The 13,360-nt window shown below is 46.2% G+C and overlaps 1 protein-coding gene across 2 annotated transcripts in view; it reads left to right on the plus strand.

The window, feature by feature from the left end:
- Nucleotides 1-13,360, plus strand: part of LOC122922825 (calsequestrin-2-like) — a 77,463-nt gene that overhangs the window by 17,040 nt on the left and 47,063 nt on the right. For both annotated transcript variants that reach the window (XM_044273574.1, XM_044273575.1), the window contains exons 2-4: nt 2,493-2,577; nt 10,076-10,176; nt 10,265-10,376. In XM_044273574.1, coding sequence (XP_044129509.1) covers nt 2,493-2,577; nt 10,076-10,176; nt 10,265-10,376 — 298 coding nt within the window. The remainder of the gene's footprint in view (nt 1-2,492; nt 2,578-10,075; nt 10,177-10,264; nt 10,377-13,360) is intronic.

Consider the following 13,360-nt stretch of genomic DNA (forward strand, 5'->3'; position numbering starts at 1 on the left):
GCACACACGCACACACACACATACATGCACACACACATACATGCACACACATACATACACACACATACACACACACACATACATGCACACGCACACACATACACGCACACACACATACATACATACATACACACATACACACACACACACACATACACGCACACACACACACACATACACGCACACACACACACACGCACACACATACATACACACATAAACACACACACACATACATGCACACACATACACGCACACACACATACATACATACATACACACATACACACACACACACACATACACGCACACACACACACACATACACGCACACACACACACACGCACACACATACATACACACATAAACACACACACACATACACGCACACACACACACACGCACACACATACATACACACATAAACACACACACACATACATGCACACACATACACGCACACACACACACATACATACACGTTGGTCGGGTCTTGTTTTCCACAGACTTTTATATAAGTGCAGTCTGGCGGATGATTAGACTTCCACTCACTATATATATATGTATTCGCACACGGACCGGTGACCTACAAGTGCTACCTCTATATGTAGACATGTTCCAGCATTTCCCGACCATGATGTGACCGGTGACAGCTGCTTCCCCCCCTCCCCCGCTCTGCTCAGAGAATAGTAACCCAACTCCTGCAGAGCTTCGCTGAGGATTAATGTCTGCGGAGACACAAGAAAGGCAACTGCTGACCCCCGGAGACCGGCGGAAGACATATATATACTACAACTCCCATCTCCCAATATATCATAAATATACTGTACAAAAAAACAAGCACTGCTACTACAACTCCCAATATATTCCCTATTGTAAGGGATCACTCTCTTAAGCAGGGCGCGATAACAGATACCGCATCAAACAGGGGTTAACCCTTTAAGGACCAATGATGTAGCTGTACTTAATGGGTCCGATCCCTAAACATTGCGCCCGCTCGCACCTGCAGCGGGCGCCTTAGCCGTGGGGAGCCCCGCGGCACATGTGTGCGATCAGCCATAAGGCTGTTAGCATACATCATACCCTTCAGATGCCGTGGTCAAATGTGACCACGGTATCTGCGCAGACCGGAACCGGACGCCGTGCGCTTCCGGTCCGGTAACAGCTTCCCCGGCTGAGATCGGGGAATCTGTTACCTTGTGCTAATTGACCGAAGCCTCAAGCCAGCGTCAGAGTCAATTAGATGTGTATATGAATACAGGCCACTAGGTGGCAGCCTGGTACTGATGTATATATGAATACAGGCCACTAGGTGGCAGCCTTGTACTGATGTATATATGAATACAGGCCACTAGGTGGCAGCCTGGTACTGATGTATATATGAATACAGGCCACTAGGTGGCAGCCTGGTACTGATGTATATATGAATACAGGCCACTAGGTGGCAGCCTTGTACTGATGTGTATATGAATACAGGCCACTAGGTGGCAGCCTGGTACTGATGTATATATGAATACAGGCCACTAGGTGGCAGCCTGGTACTGATGTGTATATGAATACAGGCCACTAGGTGGCAGCCTTGTACTGATGTATATATGAATACAGGCCACTAGGTGGCAGCCTGGTACTGATGTATATATGAATACAGGCCACTAGGTGGCAGCCTTGTATTGATGTGTATATGAATACAGGCCACTAGGTGGCAGCCTTGTACTGATGTATATATGAATACAGGCCACTAGGTGGCAGCCTTGTACTGATGTATATATGAATACAGGCCACTAGGTGGCAGCCTTGTACTGATGTATATATGAATACAGGCCACTAGGTGGCAGCCTGGTACTGATGTATATATGAATACAGGCCACTAGGTGGCAGCCTGGTACTGATGTATATATGAATACAGGCCACTAGGTGGCAGCCTTGTACTGATGTATATATGAATACAGGCCACTAGGTGGCAGCCTTGTACTGATGTATATATGAATACAGGCCACTAGGTGGCAGCCTGGTACTGATGTATATATGAATACAGGCCACTAGGTGGCAGCCTGGTACTGATGTATATATGAATACAGGCCACTAGGTGGCAGCCTGGTACTGATGTATATATGAATACAGGCCACTAGGTGGCAGCCTGGTACTGATGTATATATGAATACAGGCCACTAGGTGGCAGCCTGGTACTGATGTAGCACAAAGGAAGTCTTCAATGATGGCTATTTACCAATCACTGAATGCTATGGGCAATCGAATGATTGACAGTAATTGTCACTCAAGTTGACTTAAAAAAAGTAAAAAAAAAATAGTTAAAATCACCCCCTTTCCTTAAAATAAAATAAAAATACTTATCCCAAAAAATATAAACATCATGGGCATTGACGCGCTATTAAAATATAACAATATTAATGGCATACGGCAAAGGCAAAACCTTTATCAGAATTGCGTGTTTTCCCAATTCTACCCCATTTGGATTTTTTTTCTCTTACAGTTGTCAGCGCAGGTTCTGGAGAAGAAAGGTGTCGGCTTCGGGCTTCTAGATTCAAAGAAAAATTCAAAAGTGGCCAAGAAACTCGGTAAATTGTGAAATGAAAGATTCTCTACTGAAACCTACAACTCCCATCATGTTTCCCTGCATTATCCAATGTCTTGGTCAATCTGTATCCTCACGTTGTATCCTCAGTGTGATGGTGACTGTGTATCCTCATGTTGTATCCTCAGTGTGATGGTGACTGTGTATCCTCAGTGTGATGGTGACTGTGTATCCTCAGTGTGATGTGACTGTGTGTCCTCATGTTGTATCCTCAGTGTGATGTGACTGTGTGTCCTCATGTTGTATCCTCAGTGTGATGGTGACTGTGTGTCCTCATGCTGTATCCTCAGTGTGATGGTGACTGTGTGTCCTCATGTTGTATCCTCAGTGTGATGGTGACTGTGTATCCTCATGTTGTATCCTCAGTGTGATGGTGACTGTGTATCCTCATGTTGTATCCTCAGTGTGATGGTGACTGTGTATCCTCATGTTGTATCCTCAGTGTGATGGTGACTGTGTATCCTCAGTGTGATGTGACTGTGTGTCCTCATGTTGTATCCTCAGTGTGATGTGACTGTGTGTCCTCATGTTGTATCCTCAGTGTGATGGTGACTGTGTTTCCTCATGTTGTATCCTCAGTGTGATGGTGACTGTGTATCCTCATGTTGTATCCTCAGTGTGATGGTGACTGTGTGTCCTCATGTTGTATCCTCAGTGTGATGGTGACTGTGTATCCTCAGTGTGATGGTGACTGTGTATCCTCATGTTGTATCCTCAGTGTGATGTGACTGTGTGTCCTCATGTTGTATCCTCAGTGTGATGGTGACTGTGTATCCTCATGTTGTATCCTCAGCGTGATGGTGATTGTGTATCCTCATGTTGTATCCTCAGTGTAATGGTGACTGTGTGTCCTCATGTTGTATCCTCAGTGTGATGGTGACTGTGTGTCCTCATGTTGTATCCTCAGTGTGATGGTGATTGTGTATCCTCATGTTGTATCCTCAGTGTGATGGTGATTGTGTGTCCTCATGCTGTATCCTCAGTGTGATGGTGACTGTGTATCCTCATGTTGTATCCTCAGTGTGATGGTGATTGTGTATCCTCATGCTGTATCCTCAGTGTGATGGTGATTGTGTGTCCTCATGCTGTATCCTCAGTGTGATGGTGGTTGTGTATCCTCATGTTGTATCCTCAGTGTGATGGTGATTGTGTGTCCTCATGCTGTATCCTCAGTGTGATGGTGACTGTGTATCCTCATGTTGTATCCTCAGTGTGATGGTGGTTTTGTATCCTCATGTTGTATCCTCAGTGTGATGGTGATTGTGTGTCCTCATGTTGTATCCTCAGTGTGATGGTGATTGTGTGTCCTCATGTTGTATCCTCAGTGTGATGGTGATTGTGTGTCCTCATGCTGTATCCTCAGTGTGATGTGACTGTGTATCCTCATGTTGTATCCTCAGTGTGATGGTGGTTTTGTATCCTCATGTTGTATCCTCAGTGTGATGGTGATTGTGTATCCTCATGTTGTATCCTCAGTGTGATGGTGAATGTGTATCCTCATGCTGTATCCTCAGTGTGATGGTGACTGTGTATCCTCATGTTGTATCCTCAGTGTGATGGTGACTGTGTATCCTCATGTTGTATCCTCAGTGTGATGGTGATTGTGTATCCTCATGCTGTATCCTCAGTGTGATGGTGATTGTGTGTCCTCATGCTGTATCCTCAGTGTGATGGTGGTTGTGTATCCTCATGTTGTATCCTCAGTGTGATGGTGATTGTGTGTCCTCATGCTGTATCCTCAGTGTGATGGTGACTGTGTATCCTCATGTTGTATCCTCAGTGTGATGGTGGTTTTGTATCCTCATGTTGTATCCTCAGTGTGATGGTGATTGTGTGTCCTCATGTTGTATCCTCAGTGTGATGTGACTGTGTGTCCTCATGTTGTATCCTCAGTGTGATGGTGACTGTGTGTCCTCATGTTGTATCCTCAGTGTGATGGTGACTGTGTATCCTCATGTTGTATCCTCAGTGTGATGGTGACTGTGTGTCCTCATGTTGTATCCTCAGTGTGATGGTGACTGTGTATCCTCAGTGTGATGGTGACTGTGTATCCTCATGTTGTATCCTCAGTGTGATGTGACTGTGTGTCCTCATGTTGTATCCTCAGTGTGATGGTGACTGTGTATCCTCATGTTGTATCCTCAGCGTGATGGTGATTGTGTATCCTCATGTTGTATCCTCAGTGTAATGGTGACTGTGTGTCCTCATGTTGTATCCTCAGTGTGATGGTGACTGTGTGTCCTCATGTTGTATCCTCAGTGTGATGGTGATTGTGTATCCTCATGTTGTATCCTCAGTGTGATGGTGATTGTGTGTCCTCATGCTGTATCCTCAGTGTGATGGTGACTGTGTATCCTCATGTTGTATCCTCAGTGTGATGGTGATTGTGTATCCTCATGCTGTATCCTCAGTGTGATGGTGATTGTGTGTCCTCATGCTGTATCCTCAGTGTGATGGTGGTTGTGTATCCTCATGTTGTATCCTCAGTGTGATGGTGGTTGTGTATCCTCATGTTGTATCCTCAGTGTGATGGTGATTGTGTGTCCTCATGCTGTATCCTCAGTGTGATGGTGACTGTGTATCCTCATGTTGTATCCTCAGTGTGATGGTGGTTTTGTATCCTCATGTTGTATCCTCAGTGTGATGGTGATTGTGTGTCCTCATGTTGTATCCTCAGTGTGATGGTGATTGTGTGTCCTCATGTTGTATCCTCAGTGTGATGGTGATTGTGTGTCCTCATGCTGTATCCTCAGTGTGATGTGACTGTGTATCCTCATGTTGTATCCTCAGTGTGATGGTGGTTTTGTATCCTCATGTTGTATCCTCAGTGTGATGGTGATTGTGTATCCTCATGTTGTATCCTCAGTGTGATGGTGACTGTGTATCCTCATGCTGTATCCTCAGTGTGATGGTGACTGTGTATCCTCATGTTGTATCCTCAGTGTGATGGTGACTGTGTGTCCTCATGTTGTATCCTCAGTGTGATGGTGACTGTGTGTCCTCATGTTGTATCCTCAGTGTGATGGTGATTGTGTATCCTCATGTTGTATCCTCAGTGTGATGGTGACTGTGTATCCTCATGTTGTATCCTCAGTGTGATGGTGATTGTGTGTCCTCATGCTGTATCCTCAGTGTGATGGTGACTGTGTATCCTCATGTTGTATCCTCAGTGTGATGGTGATTGTGTATCCTCATGCTGTATCCTCAGTGTGATGGTGATTGTGTGTCCTCATGCTGTATCCTCAGTGTGATGGTGACTGTGTATCCTCATGTTGTATCCTCAGTGTGATGGTGACTGTGTATCCTCATGTTGTATCCTCAGTGTGATGGTGATTGTGTATCCTCATGTTGTATCCTCAGTGTGATGGTGATTGTGTATCCTCATGTTGTATCCTCAGTGTGATGGTGATTGTGTATCGTCATGTTGTATCCTCAGTGTGATGGTGGTTGTGTAGCCTCATGTTGTATCCTCAGTGTGATGGTGATTGTGTATCGTCATGTTGTATCCTCAGTGTGATGGTGATTGTGTATCCTCATGTTGTATCCTCAGTGTGATGGTGATTGTGTATCGTCATGTTGTATCCTCAGTGTGATGGTGGTTGTGTAGCCTCATGTTGTATCCTCAGTGTGATGGTGATTGTGTATCGTCATGTTGTATCCTCAGTGTGATGGTGATTGTGTATCGTCATGCTGTATCCTCAGTGTGATGGTGACTGTGTATCCTCATGTTGTATCCTCAGTGTGATGGTGATTGTGTATCCTCATGTTGTATCCTCAGTGTGATGGTGATTGTGTATCCTCATGTTGTATCCTCAGTGTGATGGTGATTGTGTGTCCTCATGTTGTATCCTCAGTGTGATGGTGATTGTGTATCCTCATGTTGTATCCTTAGTGTGATGGTGATTGTGTATCCTCATGTTGTATCCTCAGTGTGATGGTGATTGTGTGTCCTCATGTTGTATCCTCAGTGTGATGGTGATTGTGTATCCTCATGTTGTATCCTTAGTGTGATGGTGATTGTGTATCCTCATGTTGTATCCCCAGTGTGATGGTGATTGTGTATCCTCATGTTGTATCCTCAGTGTGATGGTGGTTGTGTATCCTCATGTTGTATCCTCAGTGTGATGGTGGTTGTGTATCCTCATGTTGTATCCTCAGTGTGATGGTCATTGTGTATCCTCATGTTGTATCCTTAGTGTGATGGTGATTCTGTATCCTCATGTTGTATCCTCAGTGTGATGGTGATTGTGTATCCTCATGTTGTATCCCCAGTGTGATGGTGATTGTGTATCCTCATGTTGTATCCTCAGTGTGATGGTGGTTGTGTATCCTCATGTTGTATCCTCAGTGTGATGGTGGTTGTGTATCCTCATGTTGTATCCTCAGTGTGATGGTGGTTGTGTATCCTCATGTTGTATCCTCAGTGTGATGTGATTGTGTATCCTCATGTTGTATCCTCAGTGTGATGGTGGTTTTGTATCCTCATGTTGTATCCTCAGTGTGATGGTGGTTGTGTATCCTCATGTTGTATCCTCAGTGTGATGGTGATTGTGTATCCTCATGTTGTATCCTCAGTGTGATGGTGATTGTGCATCCTCATGTTGTATCCTCAGTGTGATGGTGATTGTGTGTCCTCATGTTGTATCCTCAGTGTGATGGTGGTTGTGTGTCCTCATGTTGTATCCTCAGTGTGATGGTGGTTATGTATCCTCATGTTGTATCCTTAGTGTAATTCTGGTTATGTATCCTCATGTCGTATCCTCAGTGTGATGGTGATTGTGTATCCTCATGTTGTATCCTCAGTGTGATGGTGATTGTGTATCCTCATGTTGTATCCTCAGTGTGATGGTGATTGTGTGTCCTCATGTTGTATCCTCAGTGTGATGGTGATTGTGTATCCTCAGTGTGATGGTGATTGTGTGTCCTCATGTTGTATCCTCAGTGTGATGTTGGTTGTGTGTCCTCATGTTGTATCCTCAGTGTGATGGTGATTGTGTGTCCTCATGTTGTATCCTCAGTGTGATGGTGATTGTGTATCCTCATGTTGTATCCTCAGTGTGATGGTGATTGTGTATCCTCATGTTGTATCCTCAGTGTGATGGTGATTGTGTATCCTCATGTTGTACACTCAGTGTGATGGTGATTGTGTATCCTCAGTGTGATGGTGACTGTGTATCCTCATGTTGTATCCTCAGTGTGATGGTGACTGTGTATCCTCATGTTGTATCCTCAGTGTGATGGTGATTGTGTATCCTCATGTTGTATCCTCAGTGTGATGGTGATTGTGTATCCTCATGTTGTATCCTCAGTGTGATGGTGATTGTGCATCCTCATGTTGTATCCTCAGTGTGATGGTGATTGTGTGTCCTCATGTTGTATCCTCAGTGTGATGGTGGTTGTGTGTCCTCATGTTGTATCCTCAGTGTGATGGTGGTTATGTATCCTCATGTTGTATCCTTAGTGTAATTCTGGTTATGTATCCTCATGTCGTATCCTCAGTGTGATGGTGATTGTGTATCCTCATGTTGTATCCTCAGTGTGATGGTGATTGTGTATCCTCATGTTGTATCCTCAGTGTGATGGTGATTGTGTGTCCTCATGTTGTATCCTCAGTGTGATGTTGGTTGTGTGTCCTCATGTTGTATCCTCAGTGTGATGGTAATTGTGTATCCTCATGTTGTATCCTCAGTGTGATGGTGATTGTGTATCCTCATGTTGTATCCTCAGTGTGATGGTGATTGTGTGTCCTCATGTTGTATCCTCAGTGTGATGGTGATTGTGTATCCTCAGTGTGATGGTGATTGTGTGTCCTCATGTTGTATCCTCAGTGTGATGTTGGTTGTGTGTCCTCATGTTGTATCCTCAGTGTGATGGTGATTGTGTGTCCTCATGTTGTATCCTCAGTGTGATGGTGATTGTGTATCCTCATGTTGTATCCTCAGTGTGATGGTGATTGTGTATCCTCATGTTGTATCCTCAGTGTGATGGTGATTGTGTATCCTCATGTTGTACACTCAGTGTGATGGTGATTGTGTATCCTCAGTGTGATGGTGACTGTGTATCCTCATGTTGTATCCTCAGTGTGATGGTGACTGTGTATCCTCATGTTGTATCCTCAGTGTGATGGTGATTGTGTGTCCTCATGTTGTATCCTCAGTGTGATGGTGACTGTGTATCCTCATGTTGTATCCTCAGTGTGATGGTGATTGTGTATCCTCATGTTGTATCCTCAGTGTGATGGTGATTGTGGCGAAACCAACCTCGCCACTGGGTTTTGGAGAGGGCTGTTTAAAAGCCTCTTGCCTCAGGATTATGGCCCATAGTAACTTTACAGGAGAAGACAGACCGGCCGCACAGCTTAAATCTGTCTGTGGAATTGTATTTTATGTTATTATGCGTTCGGTTAAATTGTATGTTATGTGAGGCACCCAGATAGCTAATAGTATTGTATTCGTGTATTCTGAGTGCTATTCACCTAATGATATGCACTCAGACTTGAGCTATCTGGGGATATGTTAAATGTCTGTGGTTGCTGTGGGGGTGTGCCATTGTGTGTTTAACTGGTGATGTCTGTCCTGTTGTCTCCACATGTGTATTGGTGATCTCCCTTTGTCCTGAGAGATAATTGGATTGCCCTCGGTTGTCTCCCAGGCAGAGAGGAGGAAACCATGATGCATTGTGGGGATGTGTTGTATCTGTTCTGTGTCGCAGTCTCCCTTCTGGTCCTCTAGGGGGCGGGAACGATTGGTTGCTGTACTTGCATTGTGTGTGTTGTAAGATATTGATTGGTTGGATTTCAAAACCCTGTGGGCAGTACTATGTATGTTTCTTATGAATAAAAGAGGCTGTAACTGAAGTACAGTCAGACCACTGCTGACCCTCAACACGGAGCCTTGTCTCGTTATTGGGGGGATTCCCTGTATGCTGTTGGAGACTGATTGCCAGGAGTGTAAGCTGACTGTACGCTTTTCCTGTTCGTCTGCTGACAGCTATTTGCGAGGTTCCAGTTTGGAGTGCTATTTTGTATCCAGTTCGGGAGGTTGGTGTTCTGCAGTAGCTGTGCCTGTCTCTCAGAAAGGGGCATATCGCCTAAACGGATTTTAACCCCTTGTCTGCTGAAACGGTCCATTACAGTGATTGTGTATCGTCATGTTGTATCCTCAGTGTGATGTCATTGTGTATCCTCATGTTGTATCCTCAGTGTGATGGTGATTGTGTATCGTCATGTTGTATCCTCAGTGTGATGGTCATTGTGTATCCTCATGTTGTATCCTCAATGTGATGGTCATTGTGTATCCTCATGTTGTATCCTCAGTGTGATGGTCATTGTGTATCCTCATGTTGTATCCTCAGTGTGATGGTGATTGTGTATCCTCATGTTGTATCCTCAGTGTGATGGTGATTGTGTGTCCTCATGTTGTATCCTCAGTGTGATGGTCATTGTATAACCCCATGTTGTCTATGTGTTTCTTCATTCTCAGGGTGCACAGAGGAAGAAAGCCTGTATGTCTTCAAAGAGGACAATGTCATAGAGTTTGATGGACAGCTGGCGGCTGATGTGCTTGTGGATTTTCTCCTGGATGTAAGTACATAGATGGAGCTATCTCTATCCTTCCTGTGTATGAACAGAGGTATGGTATGAGCCGTGTGACACTTTCTACACCTCCTAGCTGATCGAAGACCCTGTGGAGATCATCAATGATAAAGCAGAGCTGAAGGCCCTCGATAGATTGGAGGAAGAAACTAGAGTCATTGGATTCTTCAAGGATGAAACTTCAGAATGTGAGTATGAGAGGGTAGGCCGATGCATAAGATGGGGAAGCATGAAGGTGGGATTCTGTAATAAGGAGAAGGAGTCTATATGAAGAAGGATGGGCCTGTGTGTAATGGAGGACCAGTCTATGTGAGACCTGAACGTGAGGGAGACTCAGTCTATATGGGACATGAACATGAGGGAGACTCAGTCTATGTGGGATCTGAACAGGGAGGAGACACAGTTCATGTTGGATATGAATTTGGGGGTGATGCAGTCCTTGTAGGACCTGAATGTGAGAGAGATGCAGTCCAAGTGAGCCCTGAATGTGAGGGAGCCACAGTACAAGTGAGACCTGAATGTGAGGGAGACTCAGTCCAAGTGGGATCTGAATGTGAGGGAGATGCAGTCTACGCGAGGGAGACGCATGTGGAGACACGCAGGCCTGGCTATCCTTACATAGACTGCGCAGTGCAAGGGCTCATACCACTGAATGCCTGTGGTCCTTTCCTGTGGGTGGAACACTACCCAGGCAACACAGGGTGAAGGTACAACGCTCCAGTAAGACTTTAATGGCTAACCAACAGTCAGCAGCATAAAGCACAGTCCTAGCAAGGACACAGGATGGCACAGGTGACAGTGATTCACCATTCCACCGAATTGCCAGGGATTAAACCTCCACGACTTCGGGGGACCCAGAACTAACTACTCCAGCCAGTAGTCCCATGCTTTGGGTGGGCAGCCAGCAAGAGGAGGTAGAGGCAATACCAGGGAGCTGGCCATACACAGCGAGGCATGTGAACAGATGACCTGATCGTCCCAACCTGGACTTTCCAACCGAACCCGTAGGCTTGAGATTAGCAGCATTTCTGAAGTCCACCAGCTGAAACCGCAGTCCCTAGGCTGAAGTCCTTTAGAATAGCCTCTGATGATGGGCGGCAGCCGCTGATTATGGGGGGGGGGGGCAGCCGCTGATGACAGGAGCAGCCACTGATGATGGGGGTAGCCGCTGATAACGAGGGGCAGTCTCTGATTATGGGGGGGTGGGCAGCCGCTCATGACAGGAGCAGCCACTGATGATGGGGGCAGCCGCTGATGATGGGGGGTGGGGAAGCCGCTGATGATGGGGGCAGCCGCTGATAACGGGGGCAGCTGCTGATGATGGGGGCAGTCACTGATAACGGGGGAAGCCGCTAATGACAGGGGAAGCCGCTGATGATGGGGGAAGTTGCTGATAATGGGGGCAGCTGATGATGATGGGGGCAGCCGCTGATGACTGGACAGCTGCCCTTTTATTTCCTTCTGCCGCCATTTCAGTGCATTGGCCTCCATAGGATGGGCGGGAGATAATCGTGGCCGTCACTTCATTGGGTGTCAGTTCAATCCGACTGCATGATGTCATTCTGATGAGCCAACAGGTTGAATGTCTCCTAATACACAGCAGGGGGAGGGGCTAGTGCATTCCACAGGTGATGTCATCAGCAGGTCCTTTCCCATACATCTGCTGGCTTGTTAGTTGTTAGTCAGACTAAAAGGCACCGGATAGTTGATTCAAGTTGCTTGCGAAGACAGACAGCTCCAGGAAAGACACATGAAACCATAGCTCATGTCCCAGACTGCCTCACCAAAACGATGGACAAAGAAACCGGACACCTGGCGCAAATCCGGAACAATCCACCCCACAAGTGGCCAGGTGTTATACTCAGTGAGCATGAGGTCATCACAACGCAGTCCAAGTGAGACCTGCATGTGAGAGACACATTCCAATTGAGACCTGAATGTGAAGGAGACGTAGTCTGTGTGAGACCTGAATGTGAAGGAGACATAGTCCAAGTGAGCCCTGAATGTGAAGGAGACGCAGTCCAAGTGAAACCTGCATGTGAGAGAGACACAGTCCAAGTGAGACCTGAATGTGAAGGAGACGTAGTCTGTGTGAGACCTGAATGTGAGGTGTGACGAAACCAACCTCGCCACGGTGTTTTGGAGGGGGCTGTTTGCCAGCCTCCTGCCCCAGGATTACGGCCCTTTGAGATACTTTTGCTAACTTCTAAACCCCTGAACCTATTCAAGTGAATTTTGGATAGGTTTGTCCCCAAGTTATACTGGTTAAATTGATGTAAGTTATATGTATGGACAATGTAACCTCACAAAGTTGTAACAATTTATAATAAGTGTAACTTGTCAGCTTGGGAGATAGTTGAGTGGATAGACAGAGTGGAGGAATATGCTGGGTGTGTTTCTATTGTCCCATTGTTTCTATTGTCCCATTGTGCCATTGTGTGTTTAAATGGTGATGTCTGTCCTGTTGTCTCCACATGTGTATTGGCGATTTCCCTCTGTCCTGAGAGATAATTGGATTGCTCCTCGGTTGTCTCCAGGACAGAGAGGAGGAAACCATGATGCATTGTGGGGATGTGTTGTATCTGTCCTGTGTCACAGTCTTCCTTCTGGTCCCCTAGGGGCATGTCAACCAGATGGGGACCTGCATAAATACGGGCGGGTAGCCCTCAATAAAGGGTTGCTGTTTTTACATTCAACATAGAGCCTCGTCTCATGTGTGTGGGGATTGCTATACGCTGTATACTCTCCTGGCTATTACTACTAGCTCTTGTAAGAGCTGTTCCTGTTCCTGGTTCCTGTGGTGGTATCGGTGTAGAGCGAAGTGCTTGGAGCATCCATTAACGGAGGTACCCGGTCGGGGTGCTAGGAGATTCGTTACATTGGTGGCAAGCGGCGGGATCGTTCCCACAGCCAGAAGGACAGCTACAGGAGACACCATTCCATGGATTTTACAATTTGAGGGCAACGCATGTCCTAGTACAGCGACCCTGACAGCACCAGAATGGAAACAGCAGTGGAGTACGATGAGGGTGTCATGGATGACCAAGATGCAGTCCGCAAAGGCATCTGGTACCAGGTACTGGGTATTGTGGAGTATATGCGGGACGAGAGACTCCCCACAGAAGACCAGCGGTTGCTGAAGCGAGTAGCCCTGCGGATGCCCTTCCTGGGA

The sequence above is a fragment of the Bufo gargarizans genome, unplaced genomic scaffold, assembly GCF_014858855.1.
Source record: "Bufo gargarizans isolate SCDJY-AF-19 unplaced genomic scaffold, ASM1485885v1 fragScaff_scaffold_771_pilon, whole genome shotgun sequence".
NCBI lineage: Eukaryota > Metazoa > Chordata > Amphibia > Anura > Bufonidae > Bufo > Bufo gargarizans.